The sequence below is a fragment of the Enhydra lutris genome, unplaced genomic scaffold, assembly GCF_002288905.1.
Source record: "Enhydra lutris kenyoni isolate GAN:26980312 unplaced genomic scaffold, ASM228890v2 scaffoldscaffold40, whole genome shotgun sequence".
In the NCBI taxonomy this organism is placed as follows: domain Eukaryota; kingdom Metazoa; phylum Chordata; class Mammalia; order Carnivora; family Mustelidae; genus Enhydra; species Enhydra lutris.
In genome coordinates, this window is record NW_019154124.1 from 3,979,392 (window position 1) to 4,003,661 (window position 24,270).

Genomic DNA, 24,270 nt, shown 5'->3' on the forward strand with positions numbered 1-24,270 from the left:
TTGTTTGTTTTTTTTTTTAAGATTTTACTTACTTGTTTGACAGAGAGCACAAACAGGGGGAGCAGTAAACAGAGGTAGAGGGAGAAGCAGACTCCCCACTGAGCAGGGAGACCAGTGTGGGACTCGATCCTAGGACCCTGAGATCATGACCTGAGTTAAAGGCAGACGCTTAACCAACTGAGCCGCCCAGACGCCCTGGGGAGAGAATTTAAGCAGGGAGACTGCCCAGCCCATGAGCAGCCCCCCTGCCACTGTCGCATTGGGTCTGTTCCTCTGTCAAGTCATTTCAGCAGACTGTGAGGCCTGAAATGGGTCTTGCAGGACAATAGAAGCAGACGGTGGAAACCAAGTCCTGTTTATCTCCAGCTGCCCAGAGGGATGTGTTCTTGGGTTACTGAGTGTGCCCTTGGACAGGACTGCCCTCAGTTTACATTACTGTTTCACATGAGTTCAGCTGTACAAGGGGACAGATTTAAACTTCCTTTTGTTCTTGTCATTTATTCAGCACCACCTACTATGTGCCAGGCACTCCCAGAGGAACTAAGGACATACAGTCCCTCTTTAAGCAACAGAGTCTAGTTTTCGTTAGCATTGCAACATAAAAATCCTGACGTGGAAAGTAAATTACAAGCGTGTGGGACTTCATGATGTCTAGAAGTTCTGAGAATCAGGTGTGAGATCCAGGAGAATGCCTTGAAATCAATGCAGTTACTGCGGCAACCATTTGGGAAAATCCTTTGGCCATTGTCTGCTAAAAGTGAGCACACACGCACATCCCCTTTGACTTAGCAATTCCATTTTCTAGGTTATAGACACATACTCACCCAAAGACAGGGACGAGAACATTCATAGCAGCGCTACTCGTAATGGCCCAAACTGGAGACAGCGGAACCACCCATCACTGGTAGAATCATGTGACCATCAGAGTCCGGAGACAAAACAGAAATTACTTTCTTGTGGCAGTTAGATCAGCAGCTTTAACAAAACAAACAAACAAACAGAATATAAGGCATCGTTTGGTTGAACGGGTACTGCAGAACGAAAAGAGGATAAAGGGAACACTGTGATAAGACCATATTGCAGGAATTCCCTTCTCTACAGCTGGGGAACAAAGTGCAGAGCTGGGGTACGCCCAGCTTAGAGGAAGGGGCTGGGACTCGGAGGTCTGAGGAAGGGGTATTGCCTGGCGTTGGGTGTCGTTCTGAGGGGATAGCATGAGGCTGGTTTGAGGTACACTATAAAACTTGAGACTGGACCCCTCTGCTGTTGTGAAGAGATGATGGTGACAGGACCCGCCAACCACAGGAAGGGGGTAAACTCCGTCTCCGTTTCCAGGCTCCAGGCTCCCTTTGGCGCCCCCAGCCGGCAGAACTAATTATAGTCTGTTGGCTGAGTCAGCTGCCTCCTTACAAAGCTGAGACTTAGAAGGGCAAGTTTGGGGTTAAGACACAGTACTTGTTTTTTTTTGTTGCTTGTTTGTTTTTGTTTTTGTTTTTAAGATTTAATTTATTGGATAGAGTGAGAGGTCACTTGAGGCGGGGGGGTTGCAGAGGGAGAGGGAGAAGCAGACTCCCCGCTGAGCAGGGAGCCCAACTTGGAGCTCCATCCCAGGACTCTGGGATCATGACCTGAGCTGAGGGTAGATGTTTAACCAGCTGAGCCACCCAGGCGCCCCTTGTTTTTCTTTTCTTTTCTTTTCTTTTCTTTTTTTTTTTTTTTGAGAGAGAGTGTAGTAGGGAGGGACAGAGGGAGGGGGAGAGAAAGAATCTTAAGCAGGCTCCACGCCCAATGTGGAACTTGAGGCGGGGCTCTATCTCACCACTCTGAGATCACGACCTGAGCTGATATCAAGAGTAGCACACTTAACATACTGAGCCACCCAGGTGCACCAAGACACCAAGCAGTTTAATAAATGGTGTCAGTGGGGGCCCCTGGCGGACTCAGTTGGTAGACCATGCAGCTCTTTTTCTCAGAGTTGTGAGTGCAAGCCCCACACTGGGTGCAGAGATTACTTTCAAACCAAATCTTTAAAAAAATAAATAAGTGAATGGCACCAGTGGATTTAAAAAACAAGTGGTATATTCACAAAATGGAACACTCTAATGAAAGTATTACTGCACGTAATACACAGCTCAGTCTTGCAAACATGAGGTCCAGCAAAAGAAACCAACTGCAAAGCCCTAGTGTATGATTTCATTTACATAAACCTAAAAACTGAGCACCTTTAATCAGCAGGCTAGTTAGAATAGAGGTTATCTGGGTGGGAGTAGAGACTGAGGAGGGACGAGGGGGTTTTCGGGAGGTACTGGGAGGGTTCAACATTGTTTTTTTAACGATTTTATTTATATGAGAGAGACAGAGAGTACAGAGGGAGAGTGAGAGGGAAAAGCAGGCTCCCCACTAACAGAGAGCCTGATGTAGGACTCCATCCCAGGACCCCGTGATCATGACCTGAGCCGGAAGGCAGACGCTTAGCCAACTGAGCCACCCAGGTGCCCCTCAAATAAGTATAATTGAACACTATAATCTTGAGGACTCACCAAGCTGTTTTGTGTTTGTGGTTTTTTTTTTTTTAAGATTTTATTTATTTATCTGATACACACAGATCACAAGTAGGCAGAGAGGCAGGCAGAGAGAGAGGAGGAAACAGGCTCCATGCTGAGCAGAGAGCCTGATGTGGGGCTCGATCCCAGGACCCTGCGATCATGACCTGAGCTGGAGGCAGAGGCTTTAACCCACTGAGCCGCCCAAGTGCCCCGTGTTTGTGTTTTTTTTTAAGATTTTATTTTTATGGGGCACCTGGGGGGCTCAGTCAGTTAAGCATCCAACTCTTGATTTCAGGGGTCATGATCTTGGGGTTGTGAGATTGAGTCTCTAGTTGGGCTCTGTGCTGGGCATAGAATCCTCTTGAGATTCTCTCTCCCTCTCCCTCTGTCCCTTCCCTGCCTTAGAAAATGAAAAAAAGATTTACTTTTTAGGTAGTCTCTACACCCAATGTGGGGCTTATACTTACAATCTTGAGATCAAGAGTCACATGCTCCGCTGACTGAACCAGCCAGGTGCCCTGACTATAAAGCCATTTTTTTTTAAGCTTTATTTATTTATTTTAGAGAGAGAGAGAGAGAGAGAGAGCACAAGTGGGTGAGGCAGAGGGAAAGGGAGAGGGAATCTTCAGCTGACTCCATGCTGAGCACAGAGCTCTGATGCAGGGCTTGATCTCACAACACTGAGATCATGATCTAAACTGAAACCAAGAGTCAGACATTTAACTGACTGAGGTACCCAGGTGCCCCTCGAAAGCTGTTTCTTTCTTTCTTTCTTTCTTTTTTCTTTTAAAGATTTAATTAATTTTTTAATATGTTTTAATTTGGCTTTTTTTTTTAAAGATTTTTTTTTTTTTGACAGATCACAAGTAGGCATAGAGGCAGGCAGAGAGAGACAGGAGGAGGAGACAGGCTCCCTGCTGAGCAGAGAGCCCGATGCGGGACTCGATCCCAGGACCCTGAGATCATGACCTGAGCCGAAGGCAGAGGCTTTAACCACTGAGCCACCCAGGCGCCCCTTAAAGATTTAATTAATTTATTTGACAGACAGAGATCACAAGCAGGCAGAGAGGCAGACAGAGAGAGAGGGGAAAGCAGGCTCCCCGCTGACCAGAGAGCCCGACTCGGGGATCGATTCCAGGACCCTGAGATCATGACCTGAGCCGAAGGCAGAGGCTTAACCCATTGAGCCACCCAGGCTCCCCTCAGCTTACTTTTACATACTTTTACAGATTTTATATTGGATTTTTGAATCAGTTACCATAAAATGGAAAACAAAATTCTTATACTCAGAGAGTTCATGTATTTGAGAAACAAGTATTTTCTCATGGCTCTGTCCATGTTCAAACACTGGAAAGAACTGGGGCCCAGGGTGCGAGAGTTTGGCATAGTTTATTATGGTCCGACCCTCTGATTTGTTTAGATACACGCTGGCATATTAGTCAAGATTCTATATCCCTACTAATACAGTCCTTGGACAGATCGTTCGAAGCCATTTTTAACTGGCTCCTTTTATTTATAACACATCTATTATTATTGTTGATCTTCCCTAGATAATCTAGACTACATTCCCTTTTCTTTATTTAATGTGAACATTGGACTGAAAATTCCCTTTCATTTCTACTGTTTAGACAATAGCCCAATGAGGGGGTCTGTAAGGATTCTCACTCGCAAATCAGAGGCCCTGAAAGAAAGAAGGAATGACCCCTTGTGGTGGTTTAAAAAATATGTCCGCTTATTCTCTGTCACTCTTCCCTTCAAGAAGTGGTTTCATGCTCCTCCTTTGAGCATGGGCTGTACTTCCCTCTCATGAATGGAATGTGGTGAAAATGACAGATTGTGACTTCTGAGGGTAGGTCACAGAAGACAGTGAAGTTTCTTCCTTGCTCTCTGGGGGAAGCCCCTCACTCAACCACCCTATGGAAAGATCCAGGTGGAAGAAGTGAGGCCTCCTCGAAAGAGCCAGTGAGGGTCTGAGGCCTCCTGCTAACAGCCATGTGAGTGAGCCATCTTGGAAACAGATCTTTCAGCCTTCCTCAAGCCTCCAGATGACTGCAGCCCCAAGTGACAACTTCACTCTCCAGCCAAACAGCTCCCCAAGGCCCAGACCACAAAAATCGTGAGATAATATATGTTTGTTTTAAGTTGCTAAATTTGGGAGAAATTTGTTTTGTAGCAATAGATTAGTAAGACATGTCTTGATATGCATATAGATAAGAACAGCTAGTGTTTTTTTTTAAACTTCTCTTTTTTTTTTTTTTAAGATTTTATTTATTTATTTGACAGACAGAGGTCACAAGTAGGCAGAGAGGCAGGCAGAGAGAGAGGTGGGGAAGCAGGCTCCCAGCCGAGCAGAGAGCCCCATGCAGGGCTCTATCCCAGGACCCTGGGATCATGACCTGAGCCAAAGGCAGAGGCTTTAACCCACTGAGCCTCCCAGGCGCCCAAGAACAGCTAATGTTTATTGAACAATTAGATCGTTCTCTAAGTATTTTATATGAAACAACTCATTGAATCCTCACAAGCATATAAGGTAGTTAATATTACTATCCTCGTTTTGCAGCTCAGGAAACTGAGGCACAGAGAAACTGAGTAACTTGCCCAAGTTACCCAGCCCGAGGTTTACCTAGTAAATGGTAAAACTGGGATTTGAACTCAGGCAGTCTGGCTCTACTACTCTGTGCACTAACTTCTGGGTTAAATTCCTGCTTTAATGGCACTAATACCATTGAGAAATATGCTGTAATCATAAAAGATGGGCTTAAGCTTCATAACAGAAGGTATAAATTAGATCTAAAGGAACTTTCCTAGAAATGTCAAAGCATTGGAGAGCCTTTAGAAAGAGGCTAGGTTCACATCCACTAAAGGCCCAAAGGTGGGTTGTATGACCTCTCCAGTCTGTTTCTAATTCTATGACGTACTAAATATACCCTCTACCATATGGCATGATTTAATAGCTCTACTTAGAAATGTTAGTGTACAATTGGGTTTATGGCATTCTGTAATTTTCTCTTATGTTTAGTAAAGATTAACATGAAAGGTTCACCTTGAATTCCGTTGTGCTAGATTGGGGGGAAAATGCACATATACTGCCCTTTTCATTTCTTTTGGACTGCTAACAGAGAACAAAATATATCCAGTTCTAATACTGCCGCTTCTTAATTATAATCTCAGAATTAGATTTATTAGCAATAAATAATGGTAGAATAAAATAATTAAATTTATACTCAGGGTTGTGAGTTCGAGCCCCATGTTGGGTATATAGAGCTTTAAAAAAAACTTAAAAAATACTTATACTCTTTTTGTTTCTTTTTCTAATTTCATTGAAAATGTCATTTTAAATTATGCATCCCAAAGAAATTTTCCATTTTTAAATTTTCATTTTTAAAATAAAAAAAAATTTTTTTTTTCTGTAGGCTCCACAGCCGGTATGGGGCTTGAACTCACAACTGACCCTGAGATTGAATCGCATGCTCTACCCACTGGAACAGCCATGTGCCCCCAAATTTTTAATTTTTAAATTTGTATAGACTAGGTTTATACTTTATCATTCTTTCTGTAAACACCTATATAGTATGTGCAAATTTATTGATTGATAATTAAGTGGGTGTATTTTAACTCAATAAATTCAAAGCAATTCACAGATATTGTAGGTGGCAAATGTGGTTCTCTCCTAATTTATAGATGTAAAAAGATTGACAAGATCACCTTAGATCTTTAATTGTTATCTTTTCAGTGAGACCTTTTTTTATTTTTATTTTTATTTTTATTTTTTTTTTTTAAAGATTTTATTTATTTATTTGACAGAGAAAGATCACAAGTAGATGGAGAGGCAGGCAGAGAGAGAGAGAGAGGGAAGCAGGCTCTCCGCCGAGCAGAGAGCCCGATGCGGGACTCGATCCCAGGGACCTGAGATCATGACCTGAGCCGAAGGCAGCGGCTTAACCCACTGAGCCACCCAGGCGCCCAAGTGAGACCTTTTTTTTAAAAAAGATTTTATTTATTTATTTGAGAGAGCACAAACAGGAGCAGGGGGAAGGGTAGTGGGGGGGTTGAGAAGCAGACTCCCCGCTTAGCAGGGAGCCCAACTCTGGGCTTGATCCCAGGACCTTGAGATCATGGCCTGAGCCAAAGGCAGACACTTGACTGACTGAGCCACCCAGGTGCTCCTCAGGGGCACCTGGGTGGCTCAGTCGGTGATGCCTCTGCCTTCGGCTCAAGTCATGATCCCATGTCCTGGGACCAAGTCCCACATCAGGCTCCTTGCTCAGCAGGGACCCTGCTTCTCCTTCTCCTGCTCCCCATGGTTGTGCTCTCTCTCACATTCTCTGTCAAATAAATAAATAAATAATACAATCTTTAAGGAAAAAAAAACAACTCTCGAAAAAAAAGACCTCCCTGAAAGGTTGGTATTTTTTTATTTTTCATTTAGTTGTTGTTTTTTTCTTTTTATAGATGCTACTGCCATCTAGTAATCATAGCAATACTTCACATATTTATTTTGTTTATTTTCTCTTCTGGCAGCAGAATGTAAGCTCCACGAGGGAGGGAGATTTCTGTGTTCTTCTTTCAGTGCTATAGACTCAATATGTAGAATAATGCTACATTAATAGGTATTGGATAATTATTTGTTGAACAAATGAATGCAAAGATCTAGTAGGCAGATTGGGTCTCGTGTCTCCCATCTAGTGTTAATTATAATTAATTATGTACTAAATTGTTACTTATTTTATTTGATTATCATATTGATCAAGGAGGATTGGTATTGATATTATTACCATTTTCCAGATGGTGTAATTAAGTAACTTGTTCAAGGTTATGGAGAAATTAGTAGCAAAAATTGGCTTCAACATTAAGTGAAAGCAGCCAGTTACAAAAGGCCGCATAGTGTACGATTTCATTTACATGATCTGTCCAGAACGGGCAAGTCTATAGAGACAGAAAAGAGATTAGTGGCTGCTCAGGGCTTTGCAGGGAAGGATGGGGGAAATGTGGAGTGACTACTAATGACTATGGAGTTTCTTTTAGGGGTGACAAAAAATTTTAAAATTAGATCGTGGTGGTGGTTGCACAACCATGTGAACGTACTAAAAAACCATTGAATTTTGCGCTTTAAGGGGGGTGAATGGTACGGTATGTGAATTAAATCTCAATAAAGCTGTTAAAAATAATAAAAGAAATTGGTTTCAAATTCACATTTCTTTGGTTTCCAAGCTTCTAATCACCTTCCAGAAGGAGCTAAGACTGGACACATGCTGGTTTTGAGAACATGTCAAGGAAAGCACAAGGTTTTCTGTAACTTCTTGTGCCAGAACGTGAAGAGGTGCTCAAAAATCTACTGGGACATGTCCAAAGGTCACTACCAACTGGAAGGGTCTTTCGTGGTTAAATATGGAACAATTCAAGATCAAATATCAAAGTGACAGAAATTACTGTCAATATTGATACCAAAAACAAAGGCAAAAAACAAGCCAAAAACAGAGAACCAAGGAGTGGTGAGAAATGAAAGGTCTTCTTTATATAAGAATGCCACCTAATTCATACAGGTGGAACAGTTGGAATGACAGGATTATAGTGTCATTCTTGTACAACCATGATAGTAGTAATCGACCCAGGCAAGCATCATCAATAGATGATGAGCCACCCAGGTGCCCCTTCTTATTCATTCTTTTTATGGGCTGAAAAATATTCCATTATCGGGGTGCCTGGGTCATTGTAGGGGTGCTCAGGTCATGATCTCAGGGTCCTGGGATCGAGCCCCGAGTCGGGCTCTCTGCTCAGCAGGGAGCCTGCTTCCCCTGCTCTCTCTACTTGTGATCTCTCTCTCTGTCAAAAAAAAAGGGGGGTAAGCAACACCCATTTAAAAAAATATGTTCCATTGTATGTGTAAACCATAGTTTGTTTATCCATTCATGTGCTGATGGATATTTGGGTTGTTTCTGACCTTTTGGCTACTGTGATTAGCACTGCTGTGTACATTTGTGTACAAGGATTTGAGTACTTGTTTGCAGTTATTTTGGATATATACCTAGGGGTGGAATTGCTGATAATTCTATGTTTAGCTTTTTGAGGAACCGTGGGACTGTTTTCCACAGTGATTGCACCATTTTACATTTCCACCAGCAATGTACAAGGATTCCAATATCTCTATATCCCTGCCAACACTTAGTTTCCATTTATTTATTTATTTTTAAAGATTTATTTATTTGAGAGAGAGAGAGAGAGAGCGCGTGAGTCGGGGGAGAGGCAGAGAATCTCAAGTGGCTCCCCACTCAGTGCGGAGCCCGTGGGGCTCCACGTGGGGCTTGATGTGGGCTTGACATGGGGGTTGATCTCAGGACCCATGAATTCATGACCTGAACTGAAACAGGAGTCTGAAGCTTAACCGACTGAGCCACCCAGGTGCCCCTTATTTTCCATTTTAAAAAAGGAATATAGCCAACCTAGTAGGTGTGAAAGGGTATCTTAGTGTGTGTGTGTGTGTGTGTGTGTGTGTGTGTGTGTGTGTAAGATTTTATTTATTTATTTGAGAGATAGAGCAAGAGAGCACAGAGGTAGAGTAAGAGGGAGAAGCAGACTCCCTGCTGAGCAGAGAACCTGATGCTGGGCTTGACCCTGGACTCTGAAATCATAAAATGAGCCCGAGACAGATGCTTAACTGACTGAGCCACCCAGGGGCCCCTCCTTGTGGTTTTGCTTTGCATTTCTCTAATGATGTTGAGCATCTTTTCATGTGCTTTTCGACCATTTGCGTATCTTTGGAGAAAGGTATATTCAAGTCCTTTACCCATTCTTTACATAGACTACTTTTTTAAATAGAAAAGAAACAAAGCTAGCTTTACCATAGAAAAATGATTAAATGTAACATCACAAATAATGGAACAAAATGCCATCATTTCCCTTCTGTTGCAACATACTGAGATGGACACAATATCATCCATACAGTGTACCTGACAAAATTATTTAACTTGAATTTAACAGGGAACAGACAAGTACAAAGTGAGGGGTATCCTGCACAACAGTAGAACTGGGTTCTTCAAATGAAGTCAATGTTATAAATGAAAACAACAACAGCTAGGGATTATTCTAGACTAAAGGAGTGTGAAAAGACAAGGCATTTAAATGTAATGCATGATTCTTGATTGTATCCTGGATTGGGAAAAGTCAGCAAAAAGGGACATTTTGAAAATTTGAATATGGCCTCTGTACAGATAATATTACAAATAATATTATATTATATTAAATTTTCTTGGAATGATAATGGAATTCTGATTATGCAGAATATCTTTGTTCTTAGATACTCATCGAAATGTTGAGGGTAAAGGCTAACAATGCAAAAACTTCAGTGATTCAGCAAAAACAACAAAGAAAGTTCCATACGCACACATACACACAAGGAAAGCCAATGTGATGAAATGTTAAAAACCGGTGAATATGGGTTAATATGGGCGTTGCTTATATTTTTCTCATAACGTTTCTGTAAGGTTAATATTTTTGAAAATACAAAGTTGAGAAAGTACTCAAGTAGAGAGAACAAACTGATGGTTACCAGAGGGGAAGTGGGTGGGGGTGGCCGAAGTAGGTGATGGGGAGTAAGGAGTGCACTCCAAGGAGGTGATTAAAATAAGAACTTTAAAAAAATGTTGCGAAAGTGAAAGGGTCATCAAATCTAAGCAGTGCTTTCGGTTCTTTGGGTTTAGCATCTTCAGAATAAGACGAGTTACTTTGATGAGTTAAGAAAATAGTTGTACAACCAAAGAGAGTAAATGGTCCGGGTGGCTCTCTTTCCAAAACATTATAATTATTTAAACAAACAAAGGAACACTGCAGTTGTCATTTTGTCCCACTACCAGCGTGATTCCCGTCTTTATTAGGTAGCATGGTAGGTGGAAAGGATTCGGAGATAGCTAGGCCTAAGTTTGAATTATCGCTGGGTAAACTGTTCAACTTCTTTAGGACTCAGTTTCCTCATTGTAGGATGTAGACAATAACTTCTTGGTGGGATTGTTGTGTTAACGGTCATGCACTTGTTTACTGAGCTGGGCTTTAATTCAGGTGCCAAAACTTCATCGTACTTTCCATACCATTTGCGTCTTTTCCCTTAATTGAACGAACAGTCCTGTGGGGTGGGCAAAGGGGAGAGATGAGAGGACTTCTCCAAGGTCACACAGCTAGTGAAGGACCCAGGTTTCCCCGCTCTTGGTCCTGTGCCCTTTCCACACCCGCCGGAGAGAAGGAAGCGGCGCTCATGGGGATGCAAGGATGTAGAGGAGCAAAGGGGGAGAAGAGGCCGCGCGAAGAGAGGTGGTGTGAGACCCGCAGAGGCGCCGGCCAAGGAAGGGCGCATGGAGAGGCGGGTGGCGCGGTCGGCCGGGGTGCGTAGGGGAGAGGCTGTGGAGAGGGATGGTCGCGCGGGCCGGGTGCCCAGGAGGAGCGGGAGGCCTGGGCCGTCCGCGGGGGCGCAAGAGGCGGAGGCCCCGGCCGCAGGCAGGGGCGGGGAACGCCGTGGGCGGGAGTGGCGGTGGTGGCGGGGAGTGACTTCTGCACAGGTGGGGCAGGTGGGTGGGTGCGGGGCGCGCGGGAGGGCTCGGCGCAGGGGGTCCGGACCCCAGCGGGCGGGTGGGGGTGGGGCGGGGCGGGGGCGGGGCCGGCCGGGGGCGGGTCTCGCTGGGCCCCCCGCGGGAGCGGCGGCTGCTGCGGCGGCGGCGCAGGCGCGGTTCCCGCCTCCTCCCGGCTGGCGGAGCGAGTGGAGGCTGCAGCCCGGCTCGGCTCGGCTCGGCTCCCGCGTCGCCACTGCCGCCGCCGCGAAGCCCCCCGCCCCGCTTCCGCCGCGTCGGGATGAGCTCCCGGAAAGGTGAGTGGCCCGCGGCGTCCCCTCTTCCCCGCCACGCGGCCCCGCAGGCCGGCCGGCCCGACCGTTAATGTGTGTCTTCTCTTTCCCTAGTGCTGGCCATTCAGGCCCGAAAGCGGAGGCCGAAAAGAGAGAAACATCCGAAAAAGTGAGTCCACGCCGCGCTAGCCCCGGGGCCTGTGCCCCCGCCTGGTCGAGGGCTGCCCGCGACCACTCAGGGGAAAGTTGCCCGGATCCCCAGGGCCGCCGGCTGGTCCCCCGGGACGCCGGCGCTCGCCTCCTGCGCGCCCCGGCGGGCGGCCCGGGGGGAGGGGCGGGCGGGGGAGGGGCGCGCGCGAGCCCGCGGCCGCCCGCAGAGCATCCCCGGACCCCCGGGCCCCGGCGGCCGCTGCGGCCGTGGGGCGGGGGACGGGCGGCGGGGCGCGGGGGCGCCGGGTGTGCGCACCCTTCCCCCTGCGCGCCGCGCTGGCCCAGGGGTCGCGGGTCCTTCCCGGGAGGGGCGCTGGCGTCTGCCTCCTGGGCCCCGCCGCGTGCGGGCGTGAGGCTGCTGCGTGGCTCGCACCTGGGCACAGGGGCCCAAAAGGAAGAAGAGCCGAGTGTGCCAGAAAGTGAGCGAGTGTGTGTGTGTGTGTGTGTGTGGCCTTCTCTTCCTCCCCGGCCCCCGCCTCTCGGCCTTTGCGGCTGAAAACCCGAGCTGGTTGTCAAGTGCTTTGCCTCGGGCGTGTTCCTGGCGCGAGTTCAGCGCCGAGACCTGTGCGTTTCGGGGCTCGGGGTTTTATTCGAAACTTTCTGCTCGGGCCGAGCGTCACTTCGCTGCGCGGCGGGTGCGCCCGGGTCGCGGGCTGCGCGGGACCGGTGGGCGTGTGCGCGGGCGGTCCCCGGCGCGGCTCCCCGGCCCTCATTGTGCCGGGCAGTTGATGAATAGGGTGGTGATATTTAAAACGTGCCAGCCGCCGGCCACCTCCAGCCTGGCCTCGGCCCGGGGAGGGAGCGGCCGGCGCCCGAGAAGCCTTTCCTGGAGAGCTGCTCCGACCGCAGAGCGCTGCCGCGTCGCTCCTTCTCTCAATTTTAAAAAGCCAGCCGGCGTTCAGCGTCTTTACTCCTAGATTTGTGGCTTCACTCTTCCTTTTGAGCAAGAGATACTCGGTAGTATTTGTGGTCTTCCAGGGGATGGTAGTCCATGATTTTCTTTAGAATCGCGAACATTTCTGGTTCTGTTTCCTTTGGGGTACTACCCTGCAGCATTCCTAGGCTTTCCCCTTCCTGTCCACCTTGGTCTCTGCCTGGTGAATTTCAGGCTCTCTATGAAAACTGACCGAAGGGTTACTTCTGACAGGATTTTTGTTCACTCAAGATGGACTATAACTTGAAAGTATTTTCAGGGTCTCAAAATGTGGATCTCCATATAATGCCTTAAAAAATTATTACAATGATAGAAAAAATGCTTATTAAGGACTTATTAACTGGTGGGTAAAAATCTGATATTGGGTTCTTAAGACGTTAAAACAGAATGGATGTGGTACTTTGAGATGCTTTACAAAATTAATGCTGGCTTTCAAGTCAGGGCCTTAAATTTGGGATTTGCTTTGAATGTTGGGAGATTAAGCCCATGAGTAAGGAGAACTGTAACGTTTAAGATCCTCAGTATTGGGTTTTAAAAAACAATTTAAATTCGAAGCATTTATTTTCACATAGTGCATTATGTTTAGAAATGTAAAAAGGAATTGAAAAAAGCATGTCCCCAATTTTGGGAATGGCTCTGTGTGTGTGTGTGTGTACGCACATATGTATGTATAATATGTTTGTGTGTATGTTATAGGTAGACATACATGTTGAAAAACCCTTTTAGTTAACTAAGTCAACATGTGTTTCATATTTTCATATTTCAGGGTATGATTTTCCTATTTTAGTATATGTGCTGCCGAAGCGAGCACAGGGTATGATTTTCCTAATGGCCAAGAGCCTTTTTTGATGTGCTGCAGTTTGGATTTATGTGGTATGTTTATAAAGAATTAGTGTATATCCACAATATCCAGTTTTCACTCTAAGAGATTAACGTTCCAGATTTTTCCATTGTCTTCTGTATTTATGTGATAAGGTTTGAGGGAAAAGCCCCCAGGCAATGGCTGAGTAAATTAGTTGGACTGCAGGGTAATTAACAAGAGGAGACCAGCCCAATTACATAACTGATAAATGCAATGCCATTTTTTGCTTAATTCTTTGAATTAAGACATTCTAAAGGAACGCTCGATATGATTTATCCATGTGTTCAACAAGTATTTGCACGCCTTTCCTTGGAGATGGTGATAGAGCTTTGAACAAGACAAAGCTCCTCATGAATGTTACATTCTGTGGGTATTGGGGGCATTGCGTTCCCTGTGTACCCTTTATCCAGATTTCCCCTTCTTGTCAAAGATGATGACAGATCAGGATGGCATATTCAGATGGTGCTATGCTATGAGCTAGGGACAACATTAAGATGGGATACTTTAAGTAACAGTGGTAGGTGACATTTGAACCCAGTGCCAGGCACCATGCTGATAGCTTTACTGCCTCTTACCCTGTGACAGCACTACGGTAGACACTGTTTTTGATCACCATTTTACAGATGGGCAAGCAACATGCTTGGCTGCAGAGTTGAATATAGGCAGCCTGGGACTCGAGTCCACACTCAGCTCTCTCAAGAGGTGACATTTGACCAGAAACGAGAATGAGGAGGAGGAGATGGGAGTGTGGCAGAGGCCTTGGGGAGGAATGGGTAGCAATGTTGGAGGACCCCAAAGGTCAGGGTCACTGGAGTGTTTTGAGAGATGATGGTGACAGGGGAGGTCGAGAGTGGGTAGGGCCCTGCCCTGTAGGGCGTCCAGGGGCTTACCGATGGGACTGACAGGATCAGTTCCTGTTTTAAAAGAGCTCGGGTTGTCTGTGGAGAGTGGTTTGTCAGGGGTAGAGAAGAAGTAGAGGCTGGGAGCTGGCCTTCTGTCTGAGGGAAACCATGGTGACTTGGTTCAGGTTGCAAGCAGTGGTGTCAGAAGTGGTGGAAGGGGCTTCAGAGACGGCTGGTCTGAGGAGAAGTCCTGATTTTTATTGTCAGCCCTGAGGAAGGTGATAGTCACACAATTAGCTGTGTTTGGACCAGAATTCAGGTCTCCTGATGCCCAGTGTTTTTGTTTTTTGATTAATTCTCCAGAGGAGGAAAAGGAGTAATAGGTCTAATTTGAAACCATATAAATATAATGACTGGCAAACCTAAATTATGTGACAACATGGGCCTGGGTTGATGTAATATGATATGCTTTTGTCATTATCTACTTGTATACGCAAGCTGGCTCTTCATTCATTTTCATTCAGTGAGCTTTTATGAATTGAGCCAGTTCCTGGAGGCTACTTTTTTAGTATGCTGGAATTTGTAATTGTCAGGAATAGCATTAAGATTTCTCTATTTAGCTGAGTCAAAATTTTAATCTTGTCAGATTGTTCCAGTGTGTTTAGTTTGCTAATTATTAATTGAGCTGCTTTGTGAGCAACAGGCGGCAGGGAAGGACTGCAGTGTCAATTCAATCTTGAATCTTAAGAATTAGCTAAATCATATGGCTTGGGAGACTGTTGCTTTGGGGCATGAGTGAATGAATGTATGTATAAAAATTTTTTTAAAAGATTTTATTTATTTGACACAGAGAGAGACACAGCCAGAGAGGGAACACAAGCAAGGTGAGTGGGAGAGGGAGAAGCGGGCTTTCTGCCGAGCAGAGAGCCGCCAGATGTGTGGCTCCATCCCAGGACCTTGGGATCATGACCCGAGCTGAAGGCAGACGCTTAACGACTGATCCACCCAGGCACCCCATGTATAAAATTTTTTAAGCATCTTTTTTTTTTTTTCAACGCATGTAACTTTTTCATTAAGATGTAATTCATGTACTGTAAGATTTATCTTTTCAAGTGTATAATTTGCTGGTTTTTAGTATATTCACAACGTTGTGGAACCATCACAATGATTAATTCTACAACATTTGCATCCTCCCCTCCCCCAAGAATAAAGCCCATACTTTTTAGCAGCCATGCATCATTTTTCCCTGCTCCCAATTTGTTTTCTGTCTCTATGAATGTACCTATTCTGGGTATTTCATATAAATTCTGTCATCTTGTGTGTGGTTTCTTTTACTTAGCATAACACTTTCAAGGTTCATCCATGTTGAGACATGTATTAGTACTTCATCCTTTTTTTTTTTTCTTAAAGATTTTATTTATTCATGACAGAGAAAGAGAGCTAGAGAGGGAACACAAGCCTGGGGGACCTGGAGAGGGAGAAGTAGGCTTTTTGCTGAGCAGGGAGCCCGATACGGGGGCTTGATCCCAGGATGCTGGGCTCATGACCTGAGCCACCCAGGCACCCAGTACTTCATACCTCTGTAGTGCCAAATAATGTTGCATTGTATTGATATGCCGTGTTTTATTTATCCATTCATCCATTGATGGACATTCAAGTTCTTTCCACTTTTTGACTATAAATTATTATAGTACAATTATTTTTAAAAATATTTATTTATTTTAGAGAGAGAGTGGTTGTGAGCAGGGAGAGAGGGAGAGAATCTCAGGCAGAACCCGTGCTGAGCATGAAGCCCCTTGTGGGGCTTGATTTTGACTCTGAGATCACAACCTGATCCAAAACCAGGAGTTGGACCCCCAACCCACTGTGTGCCCCAGGTGCCCCCAACTCCTTTTTTTTTTTTTTTTTTTAATTTAAATATTTCATTTTGAAATCGGGGACTCTTAAGAGGTTGCAAAAATGATACTGAGTTCCCTGTGTACCCTTTATCCAGCTTTCCCCGAGTGGTGATATCTCACATAACCATAGAACATTCCCAAAACCAGGGAATTGACATTGCCACCATGATGCTATTAACTGAAATAAAGTTTCACTGGTTTTTATTCGTACTTTCTGTGTGTTGTTCTCTCAGATGGATCACTTGTTTAGATGAATGTGGTCATCACCAGGGTTAGGATGCCAAACTGCTTCACCACCACAGAGAAAGTTCCTCTTACTACCCCTTTAGCGTCTGACCCTGCCCTCAGCCCTCACCCTGGACAGCCGAGCACTGGTCTGTTCTCCAGCACTGATCTCGCCACTTTGAGACTGTTACATAAGCGGAGTTACACACTATGTAACTGTTGGAGACTTTCTTTTCTCACTCAGCTCAGTGCCTTTGAGACTCCTCGGTGTTGCTGGGTGTATCAGTAGCTCATTCCTTTTTACTGCTTAATAGTGTTTCATGGTGTGGATGTACCACAGTTTATGTATCCATTGACCTGCTGAGGGACATTTAGATGGCTTCCAGTTCTTGATTCTTTTTTTTTTTTTTAGATTTTATTTATTTATTTGACAGACAGAGATCACAAGTAGGCGGAGAGGCAGGCAGAGAGAGAGGGGGAAGCAGGCTTCCTGCTGAGCAGGTGCCCCCCCCCCGTTCTTGATTCTTATGGATAAAGCTGCTGAATCTTTTTGTATAGGTTTTTATGTGAACATGTTTCCATTTCTTTAAGATAAATACCCAAGAGAATGTTTGCTGGAGGACTTATGTTTGTACTTTGGCTTTCTAGGGAGTTAGCAACTTGGTCTCTTGATGTGTATCTTTCTCTCTCTCTCTCTCTTTTTTCCTCTGTAGGATATCTGTGATCTGTGTGTATGCTGTTGGTGATGGGATTCTTTGCTGGATCCTTTGGGCTTTTAACTTTCTGTTGGTGGGTGGATCCTATAGGTTATTGCTTGGCTCTGTTCTGTAGTGTAGGTTCTGACTGCTACAGGAATGATTGGCATGGGATTGGTGGCATTGGGTCAGTAAATCACAGGTGAGACAATTTAGGAATGCTGTCATGCAAGTTGATATTTTTATTGGGTAAACCTCAACCTGACTCTCTTGTATAAATTCAAGCTCACAAACCCATGACCTTGGAATATCTCCCATAGAAGGTAATCACTTATTTTTGACTTCTTGGGTTGTTACATATTGTTTACTCTGCAAATATTTTTGCTTACTACAAGACAATTCAATATAACAAACACATATGAAGCAAATTCTTAGTGCTAGGCAGTGTGTTGTTTGCTAGGAAGATTAAGATAAATAAAGCCCAGTTCTAACTGGAGAGTAGGAGAGATATATGTGTCTCCTGGTCAGTAGACTGTGGTGGGACACTGTGATAAGCACTGTGATTTAGGTGCAGTGGTGCTTTGATTGGTAAGTGAAGGCTTTAGGAAGAGATCTTGTTTAATTTTAGCACTACTGTTATTCTAATGAAATAGCTTTTTTTAAATTTTTTTTTAAAATTTTTTAATGATTAGAAGTAAGTAATATGGTCTTGGTGGAAAATTCAGACAGTACAGAACAATTTAAAGAAATAAATATCAGTTGTAGGTCCACCAGTTACTTGGGTGTATTATCCTTTTGCTTGTGCATATTTTTTCTCCGTCTTTATTGAGATATAGTTGCTGTATAACATGTAAATTTGAGGTGTGCAACATGATAATTTCATGCATGTGAAATGTGAAATGACTGCCACAGTAAGGTTCGTTAACACCTCCATTCTCTTATATAATTACCATTTTGTGTGTGTGTGGTGGTAACAGTTAAGGTCTACTCTCTTAATAACTTCCAGGTATATGATACAGTACTGGTAATCATAGTCTACTTGTGCATTTTTTTGTTAGTTTTTTTAAGAAATTGAGGTATAGGATATATGTATGTGTATAGTAAAGTGTACTATTTCTGAGTAAAGTGCCCTGAGTTTGATGATTTTTCATGTATTCGTACACTTGTAACCACCACCCAGATCAAGATACACAGCCTTCCGGTACCTGCCTCACAAGGTTGGTTCCTCAGGCCTCTTCCCAGTCTGTACCCTGCCACCCAGAGATGACCACTGTGCTCACATCTACATTATTGATTACCGGCCTGTTGTTGAACTTCATATCGAGAACACTCTTGTGTCTGGCCTCTGTGAAGTTTGTCCATGTTGTTGCAGGTACCAGTAGTTCACTGTTGACTGCTCTGTACTATTCCATTGAATGACTATATCACAGTTTATTTGTCTATTCTGTTGATGAGTAGTTTTTTCTTCAGTTTTTGGTCATTATGCATAAAGCATTCTGAATAATTCTGCATAAGGAATAAAGCATTATGAATAAAGTTTCTTTTTAAAGAAGTGCTCACTACCATACCATTTGTAACTGATGGTAATATTTTTTTTTTTTAAGATTTTATTTATTTATTTGACAGACAGAGATCACAAGTAGACAGAGAGGCAGGCAGAGAAAGAGAGAGGAGGAAGCAGGCTCCATGCTGAGCAGAGAGCCCGATGCGGGACTTGATCCCAGGATGCTGGGATCATGACCTTGAGCCAAAGGCAGAGGCTTTAACCCACTGAGCCACCCAGGTGCCCCAATGGTAATATTTTTTTTTAAGATTGATTGATTTGGCAGAGAGAGAGTGAGCTGGGGGAGAGGCAAAGGGAGAGGGAAAAAGGGAAAACCTTCAAACAGACTGCTGAGAGTGGAGCCTCATGAGGGAAGTGGTGGTAGGGGCTCGATCACACGACCCTGAGATCATGACCTGAGCTGAAACCAAGAATTGGACGGTCAACTGCCTGAGCCAGGCAGCTATAAACATTCTTGTACATGCCTTTTTGTGGATGTTTGCATTCATTTCTCTTGGAGATAAGCCCTTGCAGTAGAATTGCTAGATTACAGAATAGGTATTATTCTGTGTTAGTAGTAAGGGCAAAGTTAGTAGTCTTAGTAGTAAGGGCAAAGATATTTTTCTCCCATCTTTATTATGAGATAGTTTTGATTGGACTTCTTACTCTCACACCAGCAATGTATGACAGTTTCAGTTGCTTTTTATCTTTGCCACATTTGATAGAGTCATTCTTTTTACTTATTTATTTATTTTATTTATTTTTTAAGATTTTATTTGTCCATTTGACAGAGATCACAAGCAGGCAGAGAGGCAGGCAGAGAGAGAGGAGGAAGCAGGCTCCCCGCTGAGCAGAGAGCCCGATGCGGGGCTCCATCCCAGGACCCTGAGACCATGACCCGAGCTGAAGGCAGCGGCTTAACCCACTGAGCCACCCAGGCGCCCCTATTTATTTATTGTATTATTAGCCCCAGGGGTACAGGTCTGTGAATCGCCAGGTTTACACACTTCACAGCACTCACCATAGCACATACCCTTCCCAATGTCCATAACCCCACCACCCTCTCTCTACGCCCCTCTCCCCAGCAACCCTCAATTTGTTTTATGAGATTAAGAGTCTCTTATGGTTTGTCTCCCTCCTGATCCCATCTTGTTTCATTTATTCTTTTCCTACTCCCCAAACCCCCCATGTTGCATCTCCACTTTCTCATATCAGGGAGATCATATGATAGTTGTCTTTCTCCGATTGACTTATTCACTAAGCATAATACCCTCTAGTTCCATCACATCGTCACAAATGGCAAGATTTCTTTTGATGGCTGCATAGTATTCCATTGTATATATATATACCACATCTTCTTTATCCATTCATCTGTTGATGGACATCTAGGTTCTTTCCATAGTTTGGCTCTTGTGGACATTGCTGCTATAAACATTCAGGTGCACATGCCCCTTCGGATCACTGCATTTGTATCTTTAGGGTAAATACCCAGTAGTGCAATTGCTGGGTCATAGGGTAGCTCTATTTTCAACTTTTTGAGGAACCTCCATGCTGTTTTCCAGAGTGGTTGCACCCGTTTGCATTCCCACCAACACTGTAGGAGGGTTCCCCTTTCTCTGCATCCTTGCCAGCTTCTGTCATTTCTTGGCTTGTTAATTTTAGCTGTTCTGACTGGTGTGAGGTGGTATCTCATTGTGGTTTTGATTTGTATTTCCCTCATGCCAAGTGATGTGGAGCACTTTTTCATGTGTCTGTTGGCCATCTGGATGTCTTCTTTGCAGAAATGTCTGTTCATGTCCTCTGCCCATTTCTTGATTGGATTATTTGTTTTTTTGGGTGTTGAGTTTGATAAGTTCTTTATAGATTTTGGATACTAGCCCTTTATCTGATATGTTGTTTGCAAATATCTTCTTCCATTCTGTCAGTTGTCTTTTTTTTTTTTTTTAAAGATTTTATTTTATTTATTTATTTGAGAGGCAGTGAGAGAGCATGAGCAAGGAGAAGGTCAGAGGGAGAAGCAGACTCCCTGTGGAGCTGGGAGCCCGATGTGGGACTCCTGTCAGTTGTGTTTTGGTTTTGTTAACTGTTTCCTTTGCTGTGCAAAAGCTTTTGATCTTGATGAAATCCCAGTAGTTCATTTTTGCCCTTGCTTCCCTTGCCTTTGTCGATGTTTCTCAGAAGAAGTTGCTGTGGCTGAGGTCGAAGAGGTTGCTGCCTGTGTTCTCCTCAAGGATTTTGATGGATTCCTTTCTCACATTGAAGTCCTTCATCCATTTTGAGTCTATTTTCGTGTGTGGTGTAAGGAAACGGTCCAGTTTCATTTTTCTGCATGTGGCTGTCCAATTTTCCCAACACCATTTGTTGAAGAGACTGTCTTTATTCCATTCTTTCCTGCTTTGTTGAAGATTAGTTGACCATAGAGTTGAGGGTCGATTTCTGGGCTCTCTATTCTGTTCCATTGATCTATGAGTCTGTTTTTGTGCCAGTACCATACTGTCTTGATGATGACAGCTTTGTAATAGAGCTTGAAGTCTGGAATTGTGATGCCACCAACTTTGGCTTTCTTTTTCAATATTCCTCTGGCTATTCGAGGTCTTTTCTGGTTCCATACAAATTTTAGGATTATTTGTTCCCTTTCTTTGAAAAAAAATGTATGGGATTTTGATAGGGATTGCATTAAATGTGTAGATTTCTTTAGGTAGCATAGACACTTTCACAGTATTTGTTCTTCCAATCGATGAGCATGGAATATTTTTCCATTTCTTTGTGTCTTCCTCAATTTCTTTCATGAGTACTTTATAGTTTTCTGAGTATAGATTCTTTGTCTCTTTGGTTAGGTTTATTCCTAGGTATCTTATGGTTTTGGGTGCAGTTGTAAATGGGATTGACTTCTTAATTTCGATAGAATCATTCTTTTTAATTTTGGCTCTTCTAGGTATATATTGATACCTCCTTTTGGTTCTGTTTTGTATTTTTCTGAGTGATTGTGTTGAACATCTCTTGATATGTTTATTGGTCATTTGAATTTCCTATTTTGTGAAGGGCTTGTTTTGTCTTTTTCCCTTTAAAAAAAGATACTGGGTTTCAAGTCTTTTTTTCTTGTAGAAGATTATGACACTTTTATTGAGATACAATTTACATACCATCAAATTCATTTGCTTAAAGTGTACAATTCAGGAGTTTTTAGTAGATTCATAGTTATGTTAAATGGATTCTTGGAGAGCCAGTACTAGTTTGCCAAGTAAGAAGAGGAGGCAGGGTGAGTGTCTTCCAGGCAGAAGGAGTGTTGCAGCTGGTGTAAACGGCATGCTTGTATTTCCAGACTGTTAAGCAGGTAGGAAAGGCTAGGGTGCAAAGTGTGGTGACCGATGAGTGGAGCTCATCTGTCTGAGAAAGTTGACAAGGGACTGGGGAGCTGTTCAGAGGCACAGGTTGAGATTTTTAGAAAGATTACTCTAGCCACTGTGTGGAGAAGGCCTTAGAAGCCAGGAGATCTATTAGGAGGCTATTAGAGGAGGCTTCTGGAGACTGATGGGTATTAAGGAAGCAGTAGAATTAATTGAATTTAGTGTCCAGTTTAATGTGGGAGTTGGGTGGGAGGATGAATCCCTAGTTTCTGAATTAGCAAAATTTATGGATGGTGTTGTCATTCCTCAAGACAGAAAATCCAGAGCCAGTTTGGGAAAAGCTAATGATGGCTGGCTCTGGTTAGGCTGTTAGAGGTGTCTCCCTGAGTCGTTAGAGATGCTAGTCAGTGTTTGCAGCTGGAGCACTGGGAAGAGCTGTGGTTGGGAGATGTGTATTGGGAGTTGTTAGGAATAGCTGTTGGAGGCTGCTGGTTGAAGGTGTGAGTGTGAACAGAAGAAAGCCACAGGTGGGATTGGTAAAGGAGGAGCCAGAGAGGCGAACCAGGAGAAAGGTGATTCACGGAGACCAGAGTCACAGTATGCAAAAAAGTCCAAGAGATGAGCCCTAATCTTGGCCTTTAATTTTGGCAGTTAGGGTGTCATTAGACACCAGTACTTTTAGATCAGTGAATGGGATGACAGGACATTGGAGTCCTTTTATTATTTTTTTTCTTGTTCCCCTTTTAGAAGAGTACTCCTTGGAACATCTGGTGGTATAGTCACTTAAGTGGGGATTCTTGGTTTTGGCTCAGGTCATGATCTCAGGGTCGTGAGATTGAGCCCTGCCTCAGGCTGCATGTTTATTAGCAAGGGCGTCGGCTTAAGACTTTCTCTCCCTCTCCTTCTGCCTCCCCCCTTCAAATAAATAGATACTTCTAAAAAAAAAAAAAAAAAAAAGATTACTCCTCGAATAAACTTTGTGTGAAGGAGAAAAGGTTGAGGAAGTGGTTCTTGAGAAGTGGGTCATCTCCTCCACACCCCCCTCCCCCACCTCCACCCTGCTTACCATGCAAGCAGATGGTAAGGAGTCTGTAGAAAGGGAGAGGTTGAAAATACTGGCATGTGGGATTTTGGAGCAGAAACCCCGAGTTGACAGGAAGGGGGAGGATCAGAGACAGGTTTGCTTAGGACATGAGTATGGTGACTTTCCCTGAGATGAGGAAGGCTATAGGTTGCATGTTTTAAAAAACATGTTCCTAGACCTTGCTGGAATGTTACATAATACATTATATAGGTACAGTATTATCTTTGGAAAATTAAAAAAAACTGGAATGGAGTAATGTCTGGCCCCCCCAAAACTAGAGTGGAGTAACGTCCGGCCCTCAGGGTTGTGGACCTGTGGTAAGTGCGGGAAAGTTTGGCTGTTAATAGGCTTCTAGCGTTAAAGCTGTCCTGTTTTTCCTCAGTGACATATCCAGCTGTCCCAGCTGTGTTGCATTTCCATGTAGAGTGTATTCACTTCTCTGTCTGCTCTAGTTCCATGTTGTTTTAATTGCTGTAGTTTCAGATACACTTTACAGGTGTTTGGTAGGCCAGAAGCTCTCTTCCATCACCCATACACACCTTGTTACTCTTGTTTTCAGAATTTTGGGGGCAATTCTTGCATATTTATTTATTAAGATCGCATTTCTAAGTCCCTCCCCCAGTTTGCTTTTGCTCTTTGGTTTGAGGTAATTGAATTTGTAGATTAATTTAGGGAAACCTGACAAGTCTTGAATTAGAAATACATTTTTAAAAGCGACTTTATTTATTTATTTTTGATTTTCTTTTTTAAGTAAGTTTTGTGCTCAGTGTGGCACTTGAACTCAGAACCCAAGATCAGGAGTCACATGCTCTGCTGACACCCCTAAAAAGGTGACTTTAAAAATATTATGTACCAGGGGCTCCTGGGTGGCTCAATTGTCAAGTGTCTGCATTTGGAGCAGGTCATGATCCCTGGGTCCTGGGATTGAGCACCACATCCTGCTCCCTGCTCAAGGGGGAGTCTGCTTCTCCCTCCCCCATTCCCCTTGTGCTCTCTCTTGCTGTGTCAAATAAATAGAATAAAAAATGCAGTTTAAAAAAAAAGTTTTAATAGGGCCCCCAGATTTTTGACACCAAATCTTGGGTTCTGTTTTCAAAAAAAAAAAAACAAAATACAAACAACCCAGAAAACAAAAACAAAAACAAAAGTCTTTACCTGACTTGTTGCCAGATTTTTGAGCTTGTGGCCTGCCTTGATTTCAGGAGCATTATCAGCCAAGGTTAAAGGTAGCACGGTCTACCTTTAAGACTTCGGAGG

The 24,270-nt window shown here is 43.9% G+C and overlaps 1 protein-coding gene across 5 annotated transcripts in view; it reads left to right on the plus strand.

Annotated features, from left to right (window-relative positions):
• Window positions 1-4,591: 4,591 nt before the first annotated feature.
• Window positions 4,592-24,270, plus strand: part of LOC111155212 (SRSF protein kinase 2) — a 252,401-nt gene continuing 232,722 nt past the window's right edge. For 2 of the 5 annotated variants that reach the window (XM_022515316.1, XM_022515319.1), the window contains exons 1-2: window positions 10,889-10,918; window positions 11,488-11,542. In XM_022515316.1, coding sequence (XP_022371024.1) covers window positions 10,889-10,918; window positions 11,488-11,542 — 85 coding nt within the window. Of the gene's footprint in view, window positions 4,663-10,791; window positions 10,919-11,326; window positions 11,398-11,487; window positions 11,543-24,270 lie in introns of those variants that run through there. The other 3 variants (XM_022515318.1, XM_022515320.1, XM_022515317.1) reach the window with 3 other exon arrangements.